The sequence below is a fragment of the Saccostrea echinata genome, unplaced genomic scaffold (genome assembly GCF_033153115.1).
Source record: "Saccostrea echinata isolate AGI-Se365-2 ecotype Australia unplaced genomic scaffold, CSIRO_AGI_Sech_v1 ptg000058l, whole genome shotgun sequence".
NCBI lineage: Eukaryota > Metazoa > Mollusca > Bivalvia > Ostreida > Ostreidae > Saccostrea > Saccostrea echinata.
This window is the reverse complement of record NW_026889807.1, coordinates 4,460,108-4,469,902: the sequence shown is the minus strand read 5'-3', so window position 1 is coordinate 4,469,902 and position 9,795 is coordinate 4,460,108. Positions and strand designations below refer to the sequence as shown.

The window sequence follows — 9,795 nt, the reverse complement described above, 5'->3', positions numbered from 1 at the left end:
CGTGTAAGCTCCAAAGCGTTTCGTGCAAACCGTGTAGCGAGCGTACGAGAAGCGTGTGAGAAACGTGCGACTTTCGTGTAAGAACCGTGTGAGAAACGTGCGACTTTCGTGCAAGAATCGTGTGAGAAACGTGTAGGATTCATTCGGAAGTCCTTTAAATTTATTTTTAATATGACTATTGTTGGATTAACATGTCATTCTGTGTTGTTTGTAATTAATATTATTCGGATATATCATACCGGTGGTATTTTAAGAGTGAAAAAAAAAAATACGGAAACAACAAAATAAAATTATTCGGTAGTGTATTACATATTTGTTTGATTTTCTTAAAAATTTAATAGAAAATCCAGATCGAGGCTAAAGCGTGCGAGAATCGTGTACAAAGCGTGTGAGAAACGTGTACAAAGCGTTTCGTGCAGGCTTTCGTGTAAACCGTGCAGCCTTTCGTCCAAAGCGTTTCGTGCAAACCGTGTAGCGTTTCGTGCAAACCGTGTAGCGTTTCGTGTAAACCGTGCAGCGTTTCGTGCAAACCGTGTAGCGAGCGTGTACCGTTCGTGCAGCGTGCGTGTGGGATAGTAGCACGTTTCAGGGTCTGTACATGTGATAAATTATTATTTAGTGTAAAGGGTATTTCCTTGTATAATTTTTCTTTGATTGTTTGTTCTCTGATTTGATTGTTTTAATTCTGTTAACAATTCAGAAATAAGAATCGCATAAGAATTTTATGTGTGTATGTAAATCATATTTCTCAATTCTTACCAGAATTACAGCCATCAAATCAAATTGCAACAAGGATTGTTACAAACGTAGACTGCATTTAGATTAATTATTCTTTTTTTTTTTTTTTTTTTTTTGTTTAGACAAACAATGTTGTCATGGTTACTAAAATAGAACTTCCGCGAAAGTCGTTCAAAACATTGGGCACAGTATCGTAGAGGCTGTTTTTTTCCCTTACCTTGCCGTAAAAAAAATCGACGTTGCAAACTTGAAATTCCTTTTTTTTTTCAGTGCACGTTTTATTCCATTCTATAATTACAGGTTCAATAAGATGTTTAAAGTTCTATCATGGTTAGTATATGGTCGACACATCTGAATATGTAGTATTACCTTGTATGAACGAAAATACATTGTATTATGCATATCTTCACCCTCATAGAGAAAAACCAAAGTCAAAATAATTTTGAAATAAATAGATGTCTTTTTGTGCTGATGGCTTGAAACTTGCATAGGCGTTAAACACGCATGTGCCAAATTTTCTTTTTTACAGTACTTAAGTAAACATCTAACCTTAGGGGGAAAATAGAAATAAAATGGTCAAGTAACTAGAGATACGCTAGTATCATGAGAAAATAAATGAAAATGATAAAAAGAAAATCGTGCGATGGAAGCCTTTGAAAATGAAAACTATGTTAAAGTACAACAATTATTAAATATGTGTAAACAAATCTACCTTTCGCAGTTGCAGAAGCAAACGTTAATCATTTAAGAGAAAAATCTTTTGGAATATAAATACTTTGAATGTTGTTGCAGATTGAATAATCATACTGTTGCAATAGAAATAGTATTTTCAAATGTCAGACAAGTTCTACCTGTGCTCATTGATTCAGTGGCATAATTACGATTTAAATTGTTTTACTACAATATTGCATATTTTTTCATGTTCATTTAATTATCAAAGATTTCAAAAGTTTGTAAAATAAGTATACACTAACTTTTTAGATTTAAGAAAAGGTTTGAACTGAATGAAATGGACCCGACAACAAAACCAACTGAATCATTTAACCAGTCATTTTTTGTGTATCAGAACGCATATTTTATCAAAAAAAATTCTTGTAAATCGTACTTTACTCCTGGCTCTCTGTCTATCTGTCTTCTAGTTTATCGGGTGAATCAATATCTTCCAATTTTGTTGTCTGCATCATTGCATCGATGACGTTCCTTTCCCTCTTTAATGTAAATCATATACGACACCAATTTTGATGAACCACATGCGGATTTCGACAAATTATGTCTCTTCATTGATGCTCATGCCGAAACATTGGAAACCCCGAAATATTTAATTAAAAAAAATCAAAGAGGTGTGAAAAGGGGGTGCCAAAGACTGGAGTCTACATCGAAGGATCAGAGCTATGCATAAGGGAGATAGTGGGCACGAGTTACACTTAAGAATAATATGCATTATTGTACTGTCTTTAAGACATTTTGCTAAAATACTTTTAACATAGATTTCTTGGATGGGGATGGGGGTGACACAGAAAACAATTTTGCATCAATGCAACCTTCTAAGAACAAGAGAGAAAAAGTCAAATATTTTATTAATACTTGAAAAAACTAAGGAAATCGTGCAAGTTTCAATAAAAATGGTATTTTAATCTTAACACAAATGAAAACGTGCAACAGAAAAACCATTTTCTTTCTAGAAATCACAGTCATTTGATTTTAACGTTTCCCCAAGTCTAGATCTAAACGCTATTTCTTCCTCCGCTTCTTCATCCGGGTATTCCAGGTAGGATTGACTCTCAATTAGGTCCATCAGAAATAGAGGAACATTTTTCATGGCGTTCTTTTCCAAGATTATTAGAAACAAAACATTTCTACCCTTTCGAGAATAAATGGCTTCCATTCTCGCCATATTTAACTCAAACATGCACCAATAGGAATCTAGAAAGTGTGACGTCATAATGCAAACAGTTCTTCTGCTACAGTGAACAGCATTTGTAATATTGTCCATTATTTCTGTACCGGGAATAAAATCTCTATGATGAATACACAATCGTAAGTCATATTCATTCTCTAGTTTACGTGTGATATTAAAGACAAAACTGCTGTCTTTATCTGCATAGGAAATAAAAGCATCAAAGCGATATGGGCTTTTCCTGATGATGTCATTATCAAAGACCTGACCATGATATTTCTCTTTTGCGACGTAATACATGTATCTGAGCTTCCATCTATATCTAAACACGATGCGACTCACTGTTGTTGTTAATGCAACAATTATCAATGTCGTCACCAATACTGTGATAAGTGTATACGAAGAACACTTTTTCTCCATTTTCTGAAGTAAATTTACAATTTCCTTCAATGGATATTCTTTAATACTTTCAAATTCACATGTGTAATTCTGCAACATAAAAACATTCAAAGCCTGTGAGTTATGAATCCAGTTGACAAAATCCAGATTTTCACAAGAGCACTTGAGTGGGTTACCCAACAAATTAACAACAACTTCTTTCTCTTTTGCTATGGTATTCAATGTTTTCCTTGTTGAAGATCCTAGATGAGTTAACTGATTGAAAGATAGGTCTAATAGTGATAGATTTTTCATGTGGTTTATCTGAACTGTAAATTCATTCAGAGAATTATGACTAAGGTTTAAATATACCAACATGTCGTTCCTTTGGAAAACGTCGGCTGAAAGCCTATGTATTCTGTTGTAAGATAAATCTAGCGATAACAGTCGAATTTGATTTAGAAGGAATTCCCCCTCTGTGTCTTTCTCAAATACTTGTCCGAGAGCATTGTTAGAAAGATTTAAAAATTCAATACCAGTAAAGTTTTTGAAAAATGATTTTGAAATGTAACCACAAAAGTTACCTGAAAAATCAATATATCGAACATTTTCAATGCCTGTAATAGGTCCAATTGCCTCATACATGATATTTCTTTGAGCATACACGTGTGTTAATTTGTTGACAGGTCCTATGGGTAGTTTGGGTACGGACATTTTATACAAATTATCATGATAATAAATTTGTCGAAGATTAGGGGGCAGGTAGATTGTATAATTTTTAGCTTTTGTGAGATCGTTAAAAAAATCAGACATGGATCCGCCAAAAGATTTTTCATTGTTAATATCATTGTTATTCTCATTTTTTCTTGATACAGAAGAGTTAAAAACAACTCCTTGAAATCTTCTTGTGTCGTTGCATTTTTCGAAAAAGTCACCAGTCATCCCCATTTGATGAAATGAGGACTGAAAACTTACATTCAGTATCTCCAAACTTTGTAGAACAGCAAATTCCATGATATAAAGTCCAAAGCTTAGCACGTTATCTGCCAAATTTAGAACACGAAGTGATTTTGGAAGTGAAACTAAAACACCTATCTCCAAACTATTTATTCTGTTTGATGCTAAGTTCAATTCCTGTAGAAGAGTGTTTTTTAAAAATACAATGTGAGATACTTTAAGAATCTGACTGACTCCGTAGGTGCACTGAAGTTTTTCAAAATTTAACGTTTTTATTTGTGAGTGTTTCAGATCAAATGATATATTAGAAATCGCTTCAATAGTAAGCATATTATTGTTTGAAATTTCAAGATGTTCAAGATTCGAAATAGTTTGAAATGTACCAATTTCAATATTGACAAGTTTGTTCCTAGAGACACTTAGATTTCGGAGTTGTTGATATTTTTCCACAGAGGAATCATCTAGTGAATGTAAATTGTTATGAGACAGATCTAGGTACATTACGTTTTGTGGAAGGTTTTGGGGTATGTTTTGAAAGTTGTTCTTTGCAAAGTTGATGCCAACGACATTGTTTGGAAAATCTGGTGCCTTATTCAGATCAAGACCTGCACAATCAGCAAAAACGTTTCCCCCTGATGATGTACAATGGCAACGGTTACCGCAAGGATACCCATACCGAGTTCCTGCCTCCATAAGGGAAAAAATCTGGATGAAATTCAGAACTCTGTATAATATCGTCATACCTGAAAAAAAAACAAATTAGAAACATACTTTGTAACGGTCTGAGATTTTGGAGTAATCAGTAAAGGTTAGGGGTCTATTACTTTCAAAAGAAATTTATTAAGGACAGATGATTCGTACAGTATTTTGTGCACATGAGATGGATTAGGTTGGTCGTCTGATTTCTGTCTAACATAAATATCTTTTTTTATATTAAGTTTATTGCGATATTAAGTAAACCCGAACTGTTTTACATTCAGTGTGAAAAAATGGAAATAAACATACAATAGAACTAAGAGTCATCTACCCACTGTTTGAGCATTAAAGTGTGTGAAGAAAAAGTTGTCGGTCAAACTTCCGTTCTGTGCACTTTTTTGTTAGTCGGACAAACGCATTTATTCTAAATGATAGTATGTTAAGTAAGGAAATATATTCTATTTCAACTGGTGTACCAACACTGCAGTAAAAATTCATTTTCAGAATGACAAAGAAACATGTGATTTACAGAGTCTGATTAATAGACTGGAAGAGTATAGTAAATGAAATGGCTTCTCTGAGTAATAAGCAACGAGAGAGAGAGAGAGAGAGAGAGAGACGGGCAAACATAACAACATAAATTTTGGATATATATTTTTCTACTTCAAAAATAATTTTTAATGCCTTATAGATTCGATTTTCTTCACTGTCTTCACTTTTCAATTACTTTTATCATTTAAAAAAAAGTGAAGCGGCGATATTCATGATGTTATTATAATAAGGAAGATTGGTAACAAAATCAATACATGTATAACAAGATGTGTTTGTGAAACTGTAATGAGTTCTTTTGGATTTTGTAGAGTTGAGGAGGAAAACAATATCAATCAGAATAAACAAATAAATTTATTAACACAAAATAAATAAAATAGAAAGCAAATAAATTCTATGTCACTCACTCACTCTCACATACAGGCTCACACACAGGAAAGAAACAAATGTAATAGTAAACTGTTAACTCATTTTTCACCAATTCCGGTACTTTACATTAATTCAATATTAACTTCTACAATTCTGATTCAGTAAGTATCAGATATTATATCAAATGAAAAATTCACCAAAATTGACTTAAATAATATTCCGAAAAAGCTCAAATAAATTTTAGTTAATAATTATATATACTTCAAAAAATAATTTCCTTTTCTTAAACGGCTGAAAGTTACTCAATAGTTACTATATCACAACTGCTTATAAATGTTCACCGGAAGTCACACCACACGTGCATCCGCCATTAGCACTCATCTAGGAACGTCTAAGTCCTGTACCGTTCTCTCGTCACCACGTGGTAGTTGCTTTAACCGTAGCCCCGGTTCAATCGCCTCCCACTGCGGTTATCCTACCAACATCGGTTCTTGTTCAGCATCGACGATTGAACATGACACGACTGGCCCTCCATACAACGCTCCCCACTGACCTCAAACGCTTATAACAGTCGTCAACTGACCCTCAGCCCGTCTTCTATGTGCACAATATTCTCTCAGCACCTTACGCACTGAAATGAATTTACGTTTACAAAAACCTAACCTATATTACAACTGAAAACCGGAAATTATAACAATAATCCAACTATTTACATTATTCGAACACTCTTACCGGCTAGAACTGCATACACACGCTGCAATAGTCCGCCTAACAAGTTATATGGCTACCCGTTAAATTCGGTGCTATATCTCACCGAAATATATTCGCCACTTGTATAATCTTGCAGGGGATAAAGCAAACGTGGCACACCTCCGGCTGGTCACGCTACGTATACCGGACACCAAACTAGATCTGACCACTCCGACAAAACCGGTCCCTTTATATACTCGTAACAAAACAACCTCAATAGTAAGGAAACCCGTTAAAACCAAAATTAAAACAGTATATACAAAAAAAAATCAACTTCGTCACAGAAACACTGATGCCCCCGTATGGCAGCTTATGGCGAAGGTTAAAGTTTCTCAAATGCAAGTCAAAATCCAGGCCAAAAGATAAAAAATGTTGATACCCAAAGAAAGGTCTTGTCTATATAGGAATATACCTGTGAAATTTGAAAGACCTAGCTGCAACTGTTCAAAAGTTATGGCGTTGGTTAAAGTTTTTTAAAATAAAAGTCAAATGTCAAGGTCAAGTTCAAAGTGGTTTGTATCCAAAGGAAGGTCTTGTCACAAGGATTACATATGTGAAGTTTTGAAAGCCCTAGCACCAACCATTCAAAACTTATAGTTTAAGAAGTATTTTATTCATGATATACATAAATGTATATACAATGAATATGGATTGAACAGCAGGTAAAAATGGCCTATATAAGTTCTCTCCATTAAAGATCAAGGTACAAATTATGAAATGTTACAATAATATATATCATAACTTTTACAAAGACATGTATTTTAAACTAATTTTTAAGGAGGATACAATGTACAAAATTGAAAAAAGAGGGGAATTGAACAATAAAGTGGAATAATGAAAGGAAAGAGAGAGAGAGAGAAAAGAAAGAGGGTGGGGATAACGGAAAAGGGGAAGAGGCTCAGAGCCATATATATATATATATATATGTACTTTCAGTGTACATGCTGCACATTAATGCTTATTACATTTTCACATTCTAAAATCTTTTAGTATTTTTTTATAAAATTATGAACTTGATCAAATAATAACAAATTTTCTTTAAGAGATAGACAATCATAACCAGACAATACAATATTGTTATCTCTTGGTATGTCATGATCAATCATATATGTATTCAAAGAGTTCCTGGCAAGATCATAACATGGGCATTGAAAGAAGAAGTTATTACCAAGGTTAAAGTTTTTAGAAAGTAGGTCAAACTCCTATGTCAAGGTCAAAGGGTCAAAGTGGTTGGTATCCAAAGGAAGGTCTTGTCACACGGATTACATATGTGAAGAATGAAAGCCCTAGCACCAACCATTCAAAAGTTATGGCCAAAGATAAAGTTTTTCAAAAGTAGGTCAAACTCCTATGTCAAGGTCAAAGGGTCAAAGTGGTTGGTATCCAAAGGAAAATCTTGTCACAAGGATTACATATGTGAAGAATGAAAGCCCTAGCACCAATCATTCAAAAGTTATGGCCAAGGTTAAAGTTTTTCAAAAGAAGGTCAAACTCCTAGGTCAAGGTCAAAGGGTCAAAGTAATTGATATCCAGAGGAAGGTCTTGTCACAAAGAATACACGTGTGAAGTTTGAAACCCCAAGCACCAACTGTTCAAAAGTTATGGCCAAGGTTAAAGTTTTTCAAAAGTAGGTCAAACTCCAAGGTCAAGGTCAAAAGGTCAAAGTTGTTGGTATCCAAAGGAAGGCCTTGTCACAAAGAATACACATGTGAAGTTTGAAATCCCAAGCACCAACTGTTCAGAAGTTATGGCCAAGGTTAAAGTCTCATAAAATTTTGCAAAAGTGGGTAAAACTCCAAGGTCAAGGTCAAAAGGTTAAATATGATGGTACCCAAAGAAAGGTCTTGTCACAAAGACACATGTGAAATATGAAAGTCATAGCTCCAACCAATCAAAAGTTATGGGCAAGGTTAAAGTTGACAACAGACAGACAGACAAACAGACAAACAGATAAACAGATAAACAGACAGACAGGACAAAAACAATATACCCCCGGGATCTTTCGATCCCGGGGCATAAAAACGAAGCATAATGAACCTCCAAGTACAGAAAGTAATTTTAATACTTCAAGGTGAGGAGTGATACGCCGACCTAAACTCCGAATTTCTGCTTACATGCATGAGCTAGCAACTCTTGATTGGTTAAGAATATTTAAATACAGCTGATATTGGGAAAAAAGAAAAACAAAATAATTATTAAACAATGTTAGATTATTCCAAATTAACACTTTAAAAGTAAGTCATAAAAGATTGGAACAGTCGATATGCTTCAATTTCATTACAATCATGCATCTTGATATGAATTATGACATATATATATATATATATATATATATATATATATATATAGAAAGCACAAATAAAATTCACTTTTTATAAGGATACCACTTCCGCCCCAGCTCGGGGTTGAACTCTCGACCTACGGAATCTGTCTCCTAGCAGTACAGGAACAGCGCACTAGACCGCTCGGCTATCTAGGCAAGTCAAAAAACTTGCTTTCGATGCCGATGGAATTCTCGCGGCGCTGCCCTACAATACACTGTCATTGAGAATGAAAGTGAGATACAGTTATTTGGACATTAGTTTTATTAGAGGATTGTTTCCAATACACGTTGTAATGAAATTAATTTTTATTTATAAAGCACATTGTACTACAACTCTTAAACTAACATAATTGTCCTAAGTGAAGAAATATTAATATAGAAAGCACAAAGAAATTCACTTTTTATAAGGATACTCATATATATATATAGAGAGAGAGATAGAGAGAGAGAGAGAGACTCCTGAAACTTGCTACTACCCAAAAAAAGGTGTGTCTTTCGTGCGCTTTTCGTTTCGTGGAAAGCGTGAAGCGTTCGTGTAAACCGTGCAGCGTTTCGTGTAAGCTTTAAAGCGTTTCGTGTAAGCTTTAAAGCGTTTCGTGCAAACCAAGTAGCGAGCGTGCGAGAAGCGTGTGAGAAATGTGCGACTTTCGTGCAAGAATCGTGTAGGTTTCATTCGGAAGTCATTTATTTCAAATATGGCTATTGATGGATCAAGATGTAATACGTTGTTGTTTGTAACAAATATTATTCGGATATATTATACCGGTGGTATTTTAAGAGTGAAAAAATACGGAGGCAACAAAATAAAATCACGCGGTAATGTATTACTACGGAAGCCGGTAGGTGCCAGGTAAAAAAATATTTTATCTGGCGGCCGCCAAATAATTAACTGGCGGCCGCCAGATAAATAACTGGCTGCCGCCAAAAACTTACCTGGCGGCCGCCAGATAAAAAGATCTGGCGGCTGCCAGATAAGTAATCTAGCGGCCGCCAAATAATTATCTGGCGACCGCCAGAAAGTTATCTGGCTGCCGCCAGATAAAATATTTTTTCTACCTGGCACCAACCGGCTTCCGTATATTACATATTTGTCTGATTTTCTCTCTTTTTTATTTAAATAAAGATGGATAGAAAATAT

General features: G+C 34.6%; 1 protein-coding gene across 1 annotated transcript; it reads right to left on the bottom strand.

Annotated features, from left to right (window-relative positions):
- Nucleotides 1-2,416: 2,416 nt before the first annotated feature.
- On the bottom strand, nucleotides 2,417-4,663 carry LOC133174479 (toll-like receptor 4). Its single transcript, XM_061309601.1, has one exon. The coding sequence runs from the start codon at nucleotides 4,661-4,663 to the stop codon at nucleotides 2,417-2,419; it is 2,247 nt and encodes a 748-aa protein (XP_061165585.1).
- Between the last annotated feature and the right edge of the window lie 5,132 nt (nucleotides 4,664-9,795).

What these genes read in the sequence shown, in the direction of transcription:
- LOC133174479 (XM_061309601.1), bottom strand. Translation starts at nt 4,663, where the DNA reads ATGGAGGCAGGAACTCGGTATGGGTATCCTTGCGGTAACCGTTGCCAT.